Consider the following 12,463-nt stretch of genomic DNA (forward strand, 5'->3'; position numbering starts at 1 on the left):
AAGCGCATCTCGGGGCTCATCTACGAGGAGACGCGCGGCGTGCTCAAGGTGTTCCTGGAGAACGTGATCCGCGACGCCGTCACCTACACGGAGCACGCCAAGAGGAAGACGGTCACCGCCATGGACGTGGTCTACGCCCTCAAGCGCCAGGGCCGCACTCTCTACGGCTTCGGCGGCTAAACTCCACTTGTTAAAGCTCATACTGTATGAAAACACCAAGGCTCTTTTCAGAGCCACCCACAAATCTCACAATAAGAGCTGTTTATTACTGCCTTATCTGCGTATGTTAAGGTTTTCAAACATGTGAGGAACAGTTAAAGTGCTAAAGAGGGTAATAACTTAAAAATTACAAATACTCGTAGGACTGAATAAATGCACCACTGCATGTCCACCCAGTGCAGTACGCATCGCGCACTGCCATTTCTATGTTCTTAGATCCAGAACCCTGACTGCAACTGGGACTGTGTAAATGCAGCGCTTTAGCTCTGGCGGTGATAGGACGGGAGTGCATGAAATGACGTTGTACTGTTTACTCCAATAGGAATTGAAAGGTTATAATCCTCTCATTTGCATAACGTCATTATAAATAGAGGGGGTAGGTGCCATTTTCGATGTTGTTGTGCTGCGGTGAAGATTTCGGAAACGCAACATTAAGGATGCCTGAGCCGGCGAAATCTGCTCCAGCACCGAAGAAAGGCTCCAAGAAGGCGGTGACTAAGACTCAGAAGAAAGGCGACAAGAAGCGCAAGAGAGCAAGGAAAGAGAGCTACTCGATCTACGTGTACAAGGTGCTGAAGCAGGTACACCCCGACACGGGCATCTCGTCCAAGGCCATGGGCATCATGAACTCCTTCGTCAACGACATCTTCGAGCGCATCGCCGGCGAGGCGTCACGCCTGGCGCACTACAACAAGCGCTCCACCATCACGTCGCGGGAGATCCAGACGGCCGTGCGGCTGCTGCTGCCCGGCGAGCTGGCCAAGCACGCCGTGTCCGAGGGCACCAAGGCTGTCACCAAGTACACCAGCTCCAAGTAAAAAAATTTTAAAATTATAAACCAAACGGCTCTTTTAAGAGCCACCACACGTTCATAAAGAGAGCTGCGATTGCAAATACGGTATGGGTTTTTATCATGTAGATTACATAATACAAGAAAATATAAGTACCTCGTTCAAAGTAAAAAACATTGAGCAAGTCGAGGTTACTTGTTCTCTGCGTTACTAGCTTTAGCAATTACAAGCTCTTGTAGTGAAATGTTTATGTGGCTCTGAAAAGAGCCTTGGTGCTTAAAACAGTGTAAACTTTAAGGGTTTCAGTTTAGCCGCCGAAGCCGTACAGAGTGCGGCCCTGGCGCTTGAGGGCGTAGACCACGTCCATGGCGGTGACCGTCTTCCTCTTGGCGTGCTCCGTGTAGGTGACGGCGTCGCGGATCACGTTCTCCAGGAACACCTTGAGCACGCCGCGCGTCTCCTCGTAGATGAGCCCCGAGATGCGCTTGACGCCGCCGCGCCGAGCCAGGCGGCGGATGGCCGGCTTGGTGATGCCCTGGATGTTGTCGCGCAGCACCTTGCGGTGCCGCTTGGCGCCTCCCTTGCCGAGCCCCTTACCGCCCTTGCCCCTACCAGACATTGCAGCGCTCACGACAGCTCTGCCCTGCGCGCCAGCGCCCGCCCCCAGCTGCGCTTTATTCCCCGCGGTCCGACCTGCTTGAGGACTGCAGCAGCAGGCGGGGTCTCGCTGCACTCCCCACCCGCCGTCCCCCTGCTCCACCTCTCGCGAGGCTTCCCGCGAGACTCGGCCAGGCGCTTTCCCCGCCGTGCCCTCCCCCGCTGTCCGCCCCCTCCTCTCTCTGCTGCTCCCCCATTCCCCACCCCGGGCCGGCCGTGCCCTGAGCCGTGCCAGCTCTCCGGGAGCTCTGCGTCTCCGCCAGGAGACAGGGAGCAGGAGCAGGGACTGCGGTGCCCTCTTCCGGCACCCCCTTCTCTTCCCCGTGGGTCTGCGGCAAAATCCTGCCAATGCGGGCACTCGGCCGGCCCTCCCGCCCCTCCGCTGCTCTCTGCCCGCCTATCCCGGCTTCTGCTTTTCCTTTGGACGTTTCGAGTGTTCCTTTTTAATTTTTTTTGGTTATTAGATTTTGCCTGAATAGACGTCTTCCTCCGTAAAATTTATATAATGTCTGCTAACCTTCTCCTCTGCGACCTAAAGCTTCTTTCTATTACTTAGTTCTTATTTCAAACAGGAGGGGAAGGAAACGCTCAATCCTTGTCATGACTAGAGGATTTTCACCTTTTTTTTTTTTTTTTCCCCTTTGTTTTTTATTGTAATGTCGAATTTCCCTAGAGAGGATTAAAGCGCGATTTGTTCTGGCGCCTGTGTTGTTTTTTTTTTTTTTATTTGGCTTTGTTTGTTTGTGTGTTTGTTTGCCTGGAAACCCAAGTGCACTCCCGTGCTAACATGTACATAATATCTGTCATACCTTTACCTATCTAGCATCATTTTAACTATTTCTAGGAAAGCTCAGAGCCTAGAGGATTTTAAAAGAACAGATTGTAAGGAAAAATCAGCAACATTTTCTGGGAATGCTTCTGTGAAAAACGAGGTACACATAATTTTTATAGGATTTAAAAGTTTAATAAAAAAGACAATTAAGAGAAAAAAAATAAAGCATACAGATACAGCCATTCAGCCAAGAGAGCACACCTTACTAACAAAGGATTGTCCCTTAAAAACAAAACCCTACTACATATCCATAAATTCTCATACATATTCATACATTCTTAGGATCTTTGGTGTTCTTCTGCTTAGTTTTCTCTTGCCCCCTTCCTAATAGATCGATCTTCTTGGCACCATCGAGATCTACATTCCCTGATACCAGAAATGCAGTAAATTCCTCCCCCCAGAGTTCTGGTCACTGCTGTCTTCATCTGGATAAGAAAATCAAAGAATGGAGGGGGCTCTCCAGCTATTTTTTCAGTCTTTGCTTTATACAATCAAAAGCAGTTTTTGTTTTAATACTATGCCATAGCTCAACATATATGTATATTATACTGCTATTTCTAATTTTCATCAATAATAGAAGGAACTAGATATACTAGATTAATATAACAAGTTGTCTAACCTTATACATATAACATTCATTTTAATATTTGTGAAAAGCCAACAATATAATATGTATCTATAACACTTCCTTCTAGGGAAGTAGGAGACTTGTTCTTGTTCTGCACTGTAGTGGAAGTGAAGGACTATTTCAGGTTTCTCACATGAATTTTTGGGTTATGTCCTTGTTAAACATGCACCATTTCAAATAGGAACACTACTCATCTTTTTAACTGTCAATACTAAACTACAGATCAATGTTCTAGTAGTACCAATTTTCCTGGATTAAGGCAGAATTGCATAAACTAATAGCTTTTTCCTTTCTGACACGGATACTCTAATTTATATTGAGATTCAATTCAATTTCACAATTAAAAAAACGTCTGGGGCCATTTGGCATTTTACCTAATAGCAAAAATTTTCACAAATTTCTATTGATTTTTGGTAATAATAAATAATCTTTATAGTTAATAGAGGAATATTAACATAGAAGTAAGTCTTCAAGAAGGGTGAAAAGAAGAATATCCTGAAGAACCTTTTAGGGTTTTTATTTTGGTGTGGCTTCTGTTTTAATTTGCATTTGGTCTTCATATTCAGAGAACTCATAGCATTATAAAATATATTCAGTGGCAAATTTTATGCAACTTCTTTGAAAAAGAGAAGAAAAAGTGTCCTTTTTCTAAGGGCACATTTTAACTATGCCCTTATGCCCCAGCATCCTTAATTCTTATTACTGACTCCCACATTCTAGGGTAAGAAATTTATGTCCTTCCTTACCTCCTTTGGCTTATCCTGTCAAAAGCATGGCAGATACATCCTCAAAAAGGAATTTGCTGGTTTTTTTGTAAGATAAGATAAATTTTTAAAAATTACTTTTTCCAATCACAGGAACATAATGAAACAATTCTGGGTTTGGGTTCATTGGTATTTTTACTTGCTTGTTTTAATATCTGTGATTATCTTTTAACTCTTTTTCTATTTCCCTCTCCAGCAGACAACTTTGTTCAAAAGTCTTCAGCCTTCTTTTATGAAGCTGTAAGTCTACTGATAGAATCTATTTTATAACTTAGGCAACTTTGTGTTTTGGAATTGTTACTCCAGCACTGAGGGATGTATCATAGTTGAATTGATTTTTATTCTTCCCTAACATGAGGCCCCCTTTTGGCTTTCCTAATTGATCACTTTCTTACAATCACCACTAGCCAACTTCCTATTTAATTCCCACATTTAAACTGAAGTCTTTCTACAGGAAAGTGATTGATCCATTAGCATGTGTGTGACACCCTCCAGTCACATGAGCCTATTACATTTAGAAAACAAAAAACAAAGGAGGATAAAAAGTAACTCTGAAACATTATTTATAATGTGTTTAAAAAAACCAAGCCAGCCTCACCTCCCCTAAACTGTTGAGGACATAAAGTTTTAGGACTTGAAAGTGTTCTTAAAATACAACATATACAGGTGCTTGCAAAATACTGTGTATTATGAAATATTCTGATGTAGTCTTACAGCAATGCATTTTAGGGGCATTAAATTTAATGAATTTAAGATAAATTTTGTAAGGATGTTAAGAACTTCCTATTCTTCCCATTTAAAGATCCCAGTTACAGGTGACAGCAAGGACTGGCCTGGAAATGCTGCTGACTCTGTTAGTTTTCAAACACTGGATGTAGAGCTGGGGGTGACACTTTTGTTCTGGAAAAATTTCTGTTATATTGGCCTAGACTGAGAATACCAAAGGAGCCTGAGAGTGACAAATGTTGGCAACACCTCCATTTCTCTTTGGTGTCTGCATAGTTACCACCCTTAAAGTTTCAAATGCATCTATCCTGGAAGTAGACTAGTCCACATCCATGTCATGATCTTAATTTTTTCCAAAAACATTCCTTTTTCCTAAAAACAAAACAATAAGAACCTGTCAGATGAGTCTGCCTGGGAGAACTGATGGGAAGATCAAAAGTGGCCCAAATAAGGAAAATAACATTCAATTTTAACAACCTACACCATACTTCATTTAGGAAAAAGGAAGGGAAGAAAACATTCCTTAATTTTCTATTTGAAAACGTAATTAACTTGAATTGCATCTGGCCCTGTTTGTTGCTTAGAAGTCCTTCAATCTCAGTGTGACAATGATTTTGACAGAGCTAGTTGACTGCAGCAAAGCATTCAGAAATTCTCAAGTGCTATTTATCATTGCATTGGTGCAGTGGAGACCTTGCCTGTTTTTCCTATATTAGAAGTAGTCTGAATTAACTCAGGAAACATTCAGGCCTCAGCACACTGAATTGGCATCTAAAACACACAAAGATTTGTGTTTGACTTTTGGCTGTTCCTGAAAAGTTATGTCTCAGAAATACTTTTTGTTTGTTTTATTTGTTTTCATTTTTTTGTGTCTGGTTTTGGTTTTTTTTTTTGTCATGTTTCTTACATCATGCCTTAGGCTCTAGGTCCTTGTTTTCGTTACAACATTGGCATACTGCCCTAAAATCAATGGGATCATATGGAACACTTACTGAAAAGTATATCATGTGCCCTCTGCATCAATTACTTTCCTATTGATGGCATCACAAGTTGAAGCTCTTACAGGCCAAAATTTTGTATAGCATTAAAGATCCATCTTGATGGATAAGTGCTGTGCTTGGAATAGCATAAAAATAAAAATCCATGGGCAGAGAGAAAGGGGATACCCATAAATACATCAGATATTCATGGCATGGGGATAGCATGAAGTGAAATGGAAGATCTTCAGAAACAGATTGTGATGAGCAAGAATAAAATGTGGAGAGAGAAGCAATAAGGACACAGAGGATATAGAATTTGGTATTTTAATATCTCAATTACATTAAGCTCCACATGAGAACAGAGGACAGCACCACAGAGTACAGACGTGGTTGATGTGTAAAGACAAAGTGATCAAGCCCATTAAAAAAGCATCTTCATGTTAATGGAGTAGCAAAACCTCACAGTGTTTGAGGGTAAAAGAACATGAAGGACTGGGAAACAGATATGGAACTGAACATTGTCAATACATGTAGACTTGAGAAAGCACCACAGGTGACCCAGATGAGAAAGGTGAGGAGGAAGCAGTGTTGGGGCAGGGCCATGCTGCCCTTGAAATGCTCTTTGCTGCCCCAGTGTCCCTGCAGGTGTGGGTTTTGTGAGTCCGAAACCTTTCCCTAAGAGCAGGCTTGGGCTGAGGCCAAGGTGCCCAGCACCAGGGATGGTCTGGAAGAGAAAGGTGTGGAGAAAGCAGTGTTGGGGTGTGGAGAGGGTCCACAGCAGGCTGAGGGGCAGATGAAAGAGTTAACAGAAAGAAGAAGCCAGCAGAATTCCTATGTATGTGTGAGAAAAAAAAAAAGAAGATAAAGATAGAGGAAAACAAGGAACATCTGTGCTGAGAAAAACACCAAGGAAAAACAAAATTGTATTTTGGATTTTTGGGGATACTTTCTCAAAACAGTGCTTCCACCAATGGACTTGAGGGGTGATGTGGTGATGGCAACTTAAATGGGGTGCACTATAAGGCCAGAAGGGTATAAAAACACTGTGTACAGGCACAATAAAATCTTGGATGAAGTTTCTTACGGAACTGCTTTGTGTCGCATCTGCTCCAACAGCGACATTGGGGCAGTGCCACGTTCACCTCAGCAGGTCTTTGGTGGCACCAGTGCCTCTGGAGCCAAACCTAAAAGCACCTTTAAAAGACTGAGATGCAGGGCACCATGGGTGGCACAGATGAAACCAGTGTGGAGTGAGCAAGGCTGGGGCATGGCTTTTGCCACCCCAGTGTCCCTGGAGCTGCAGGATTTGTTTTGCTGAACCCTATCAGTCATCACAGACTGTGGGCTGAGGCGCCCAGCCAGACGGGCTTGCATTTTTAATGTACAAACTGGTTTAATTCAAGCTCAGTTTGCATTGCTTATATATATCAATGTTCCTTCAGTTTGTTGTTTTTATTACTAAAAACTGGTATTGCCATAACAACTTAACTGAGAACAGAGCTTTCCATCCTGTGCTACTTCACAGTATTGCACAGGACATTTTCATTAACTGTTTTCTCCATATTCTCATGATATATTAAGTATTTAAGCATTGATGGCTGGAGTGCTTACAGCATTAGGCCACAAGAGCTGACCAAAATAAAAGTGCTTTTTTTAAAATCTAATGCTGCTAACATTCAACTAGCTCAAAGCAGAATGAAAAAGGTAAGGAAGGACCAAGGAAACAACTCCAAGAATTGAGGTAATGTCAGATAAAAAAACCCACAAAAAAAATCCCAAAACCCCCCACAAAACCAACAAAAGAGACAATTGACCAGAAGCTACTGACAAACCTGGGAGTTGAGAGCTGGGTGGCCTGAATGGGATTGAAGGTTAATTTTTGGTGTAGTGCTCTCTCTGCAGATCCACCCAGCTCAAGCTGTAACCTGAGAACTAAAAAAAGACAAATTGGAAACCTTTTATTTGGAAAAGTGCATTAATCAGCAGGATCCTGGGGTCAGACCCTGTTATCACAGCCAGTGCAATTAATTCCATAATAGGAGTAGCTGACAAAATACTTTATAATATATGATGTGAAATCTTAATTAGTGTTCAGAGTGTTGTGACAGTTTGTTCAGAGTGTTGTGTAGTTTGCACAACTACAACCTGACAGATGCTGATACCCAGCTCGAAGATGCACCAAGACTTGAAAGTGTGAGAGAAGAGAGAGGCAATGATGCAGCAGGACAGTTCTGACCAGGCCTGCAGGAGATCTGTGGCTGCCCAAGTTCAAACTCCACTGCTGCTGGTTACTGAAGCCTGTAACCAACAGGTGATTCAGATTGTGAAAAAGCCCACAAGAGGGACTTGCAGATGAAAACATGTTTAGGACCTCTCTTTGCATACTGGCTTGCATGGAAACCACTTTTACAAAATATTTACATTACAATAGTTAATTCAAAAGAGAAACTTAATATGGGTATATATCTGTTCAGATTTTTTCAGAAACTAATAGCTATCAAGTAGGACAGATACAAATATTTTTGTTCTAGGAAGATGCTGACATCAGACTTTTTTATGTATTTGGGTGAAACAAAGTATTTGCCAGTAGCTATCCTCTATTTTACCCATTGGACTGATAAGAATATTCTTCCAAGCCATGATTTTAATTTGAGCCAGTTGATCCATGGAGAATGGCTGAAGGGCAAGCTACATTCCTAGCCTAATACCTTGCTGAGCATCTAAAATCACCTGCAAAAGCACCTTGATTACCAATAGCAACTCTCAAAGCAATCCTCAGCTGGTCAGCAAAGAGGTCTTGCTCACATCCAGCTTTGACTTGTCAGCATTCTTCTATCTCAGGCTCCCCTGCAAAAAGCAAAGAAATGCAGCTGAACCTTGCTGGAACCAGAGGAACCTCCACTTTTATTCGCACCTGGATTTAGGGAATCTTGCACTTAGTCACCTGTGTCTACATGCCACCTGTTTCCTGTGTATTACACCCCAAAACTACTTCAGACTAGTTTATATGAGCCCTGAAAAAATAAAAAGCATTGCACATCTTTCTTTTTCAGCAGATGAAGTGTTAGGGTTTCATTACAATTCGAACATGTAACTCTCTGAATGAATCCAAATAATACTTAATTTAATAAAACATTATTGGGTCTTCAAAAGACTGGAGAAAAATGACAAGAGATTAAGGCAAATAAAACCTGTTTCCCTGTCTCACTACACAAAAAAATTTGTTTCTTGAAGATGCAAAAAAAAAAATTCTGATGCTACATTTTGCTGAAATCAAGTACTCTGACCAATAGCTTATTTAAGAAAGTAGACATCAAATATCTTCTAAATAAACTATTAGAAAAAGTTATTTTACCCGAGTTTTAATTTTTTTATTATAAACATATCCAAAGATGTCCTGGTAAACATATCTTTAGCCATCTCGGTAAAATGAAATGAGTTAGCTTTCAGTAAAACTCATTTCTGCAATCCCAGTGGTAATCTACGGAAATTAAAAAATCTGTTGGTAAAAATGCAAATCCTACATCAATGAACAAATCTGGGGAAGGAAGAAATCACAGGAGAGGCTTCTCTCTTTTAACCCTCCGAGGTTCAGAAACAGAAAATGGCTGAAAGTGAGAAAAACAGAGGAAAGAAAATGGTGTCGAGGCACTGGATTGGTCAGATTTTGCTGCAGAGTCCAAGTTTCTGACACAGAGAAAGAAATATTCCTAAAATAAAGCTTATCAGCAATTAAGAGCAAATTAAGAGTCCTACAATCTTAGGATTTCCAGGAGAAATATTTCCTCTAAGCATTTCTTAGTGGCTCTTTATTTTCAAGTTTAAATGAAGGCTAACTCAATCCAAACGCTTCTTAAAGCCACGGGTTTAAGATTTTACAGATTTGTAGCATCGAAAAGCCAAAGGGACATAACTTGCAATAATTAAATGGAACAGCAGGCTCCTCAAATTACATAAAACTACCTGCAGAATTAATGTATATAAAGGTGCCAAAAAGTCAGAAATAATTTTAGAAATGTACATTTATCAGGCAACAACAGATCTATTTCCTAGGAGAGCGAAGGGGCGTGTGTGTGACTGAATTTACAGTCAAGGAGAAATCCATTTTCCAGGTAGGTTCACAAAAATCACAGAACATGATGAATAGGAAAGAGCCTCCATTTAAAAATTATTCTAGACACACCACATTTTAAAGCAGAGATACTTTTTAGAAAGCACTTGGTTGGTGCTCTAACAAGCACAAATTCTTACTAAAAGTAAATATTGAACAAATCTTTTTGAGAGCCTCAGTAATGACAGAAAATTGATGCAAGCCAAAATATCTAAATATTAAAGATGCCACGAGCGTGGTCCTAAACAAGACATCAGCAAGGAGCAGAGTACTTGGAAAAGGGACTCAGAATCATAAAACTTCCTTACCTCCACCTTACATTCTATACAAACACCATCCCCTCTAACTTTAGCAATTCATTTATCTCGGAAATAAATAGTAATGCTTGAGATGGGCTGAAAACGTCCACAGGACACCACTCACGACCAGGATTGACAAAACACTGAGAAAAACTACAGCCAGTGCTGCCGGGGAAGGCGGGAAAGGAGTTTTTGCGCCTTCAGAAACAAAGTGAGTTCCACGCACTCTCCCAAAAGCAAGAGTGAGGGGGAATACAATATTGCAGAATAAAGCAAAAAAAAAATGAAAAAACGGTAGAGGGACAAAGGCAGAAAAACATTCACAAAATACAAGAGGCATTTATAGAGCGTTTAACTACTCAAAACATGAGAGCAAGATCCTGTAAGTTTCTTCCTGTTACAAATGGAGTTTGAACAAATGCTTTTAAGACATACGCTGAGGGCAAAACCCACCGATCTTTTAAGCATCGTCCCTTCCGCAACAGTAACTTTTCACGAATACAAAATTACCTGAGAAAAACCACATAGAAAGCAGCTTACCCTGAGCAAAAACTGGTTTTAGAAAAACCCCTTTAAAAGAACTGCACTAGTTTTGCAAAAGCCAGAATCTAATTCCTACGAAATACGATAAACACTAAGCACTGCATATTTAGTACTTACTTAACACGGTAGATCTTGACTGCAAGGCCACCCAAAAAACTTCCTAGCGCTAATAAGGAATTTACAGCCCTTTAGTGACGTTGTGGTGGCTCTTAAAAGAGCCTTTGGGTTTTCGATGGTCTCAAATCTCCGTTAAGCAACACCTTATGCGCGCTCTCCGCGGATGCGGCGGGCCAGCTGGATGTCCTTGGGCATGATGGTGACGCGCTTGGCGTGGATAGCGCACAGGTTGGTGTCCTCGAAGAGCCCCACCAGGTAAGCCTCGCTGGCCTCCTGCAGCGCCATGACGGCCGAGCTCTGGAAGCGCAGGTCCGTCTTGAAGTCCTGCGCGATCTCGCGCACCAGGCGCTGGAAGGGCAGCTTGCGGATCAGCAGCTCCGTGGACTTCTGGTAGCGCCGGATCTCGCGCAGCGCCACCGTGCCGGGCCGGTAGCGGTGCGGCTTCTTGACGCCGCCCGTGGCCGGCGCGCTCTTGCGGGCAGCCTTGGTGGCCAGCTGCTTGCGGGGCGCCTTCCCGCCCGTCGACTTACGCGCCGTCTGCTTCGTACGTGCCATGTCCCGCACAAGAACCGCGGCCGCTGAGTGGGAGAACACTGCGCGAGCAGCGGCCACGGAGCCGCTATTTATGGGCAGCAGCGCGCTGTGATTGGCCAGCGCCAAGGGACGGCTGCCATTGGCCACGGGGCACAGTTTGAAAATCCCGCGCGCTGGGGGAAGCGGGGGGAGGATGGGGACGGGTGGGAGCCGCTGCTGCAGCTTCCCGCTCCGCACCGCCCCCTCCCAACATCCCTTCCTTCCCGCCCTCCCGCCCTTACTTCTCCCTCTCCCGCCGTCCCTCCGCGGGTGATGCCGCGCTCCCTTTTCTGTCATCCCTCAGCTCCGCTCTGCCGAGCGGGGCTGCTGACGGGCCGGAGCACTCTCACAGCTGCAGCCCGATAGCAGACATGGAGTTCTTACTCTGGCTCCGCAGTGCTTTTCTCGCGGTCTCTGCCCGGGACGACCAAGATTTAACCCCCTATGTGTAAATGGCGTTTACTCAAATACAGCCATCCTTGAGCGTCCCGAGCTACCTGAACTTCGTTAAAGCCCTCATCTTCGCTTTTTTATTATTTTTATTTTTATTTTTTTCTCCTAGTCTCATATTTGCTTGTAATTTCCTATTGTGTTGTCGCTTAGGCATTTCTTAATTCTGCCGCGGTTCCACATTAATGTAGTTAATTATGCACTTCCTTATGAAATCTTAAGGACTTAAAGAATTATGCTGTCCTCTATACCATTTTGTATATGCTGTGCTCGCTGCTATAGGTTTCACTAAACATCGTCTTTCAATTATTACAGACTAATCCCTAGTTTTCCGGGTAAACAAGCCACTTTGGCTTACGGCCAAGTCACTTCAGAATGACATCTTGTATTTAAAAGGGGCAACAAACTGTCATTGTCAATAATTAGAACAAATGCGCTAAAACGGAAAGAAACCTTTTAATAGCTTTAAAACTCATTAGGCGCTTAACACGCTTTTTATAGACCTACGGGACCAGCTGTCAGAGCAAGACAGACAAAACGACCCAAATCTTTCCGAATACTTAAGCAGGATAAACATTTTCCCCTAATCTTTTAACAGCATGTTCTAACCCAGGGACTACCAGACATAAGCATCACTCACCGAAAAGTATCAAGTGTGATCGACTCTTTTACTGAAAATGTGGGTGGCTCTTAAAAGAGCCTTTGGGTTGAGAGTGACGGTCCGAGACGCCCTACTTGGAGCTGGTGTACTTGGTGACAGCCTTGGTGCCCTC

At 43.0% G+C, this 12,463-nt stretch overlaps 2 protein-coding genes and 1 long non-coding RNA gene across 3 annotated transcripts in view; 1 reads left to right on the forward strand and 2 right to left on the reverse strand.

Annotated features, from left to right (window-relative positions):
• Positions 1–614: 614 nt before the first annotated feature.
• LOC107204300 (histone H2B 7) lies at positions 615–1,083 on the forward strand. Its single transcript, XM_015627182.2, has one exon. The coding sequence runs from the start codon at positions 657–659 to the stop codon at positions 1,035–1,037; it is 381 nt and encodes a 126-aa protein (XP_015482668.2). The 5' UTR covers positions 615–656; the 3' UTR covers positions 1,038–1,083.
• A 71-nt stretch (positions 1,084–1,154) lies between these two features.
• LOC107204183 overlaps positions 1,155–12,463 on the reverse strand; it is a 35,327-nt gene continuing 24,018 nt past the window's right edge. Inside the window, exons 2-3 of the mRNA XM_019006581.2 lie at positions 10,894–11,530; positions 1,155–1,648 (exon numbers count right to left, since the gene is read on the reverse strand). Of these exons, the coding sequence (XP_018862126.1) occupies positions 1,318–1,648; positions 10,894–11,530 (968 nt within the window). The 3' untranslated portion in view covers positions 1,155–1,317. The remainder of the gene's footprint in view (positions 1,649–10,893; positions 11,531–12,463) is intronic.
• LOC117244435 lies at positions 5,906–10,813 on the reverse strand. The gene is made up of 2 exons (XR_004497537.1): positions 10,668–10,813; positions 5,906–8,444 (listed from the first exon to the last, which is right to left on the reverse strand). It is a non-coding gene; the product is annotated as an uncharacterized LOC117244435 (long non-coding RNA).

Source organism: Parus major, chromosome 1A (assembly GCF_001522545.3).
Source record: "Parus major isolate Abel chromosome 1A, Parus_major1.1, whole genome shotgun sequence".
Classification (NCBI taxonomy): domain Eukaryota; kingdom Metazoa; phylum Chordata; class Aves; order Passeriformes; family Paridae; genus Parus; species Parus major.

Coding starts and splice junctions, on each gene's coding strand:
- LOC107204300 (XM_015627182.2), top strand. CDS start 657: ATGCCTGAGCCGGCGAAATCTGCTCCAGCACCGAAGAAAGGCTCCAAG.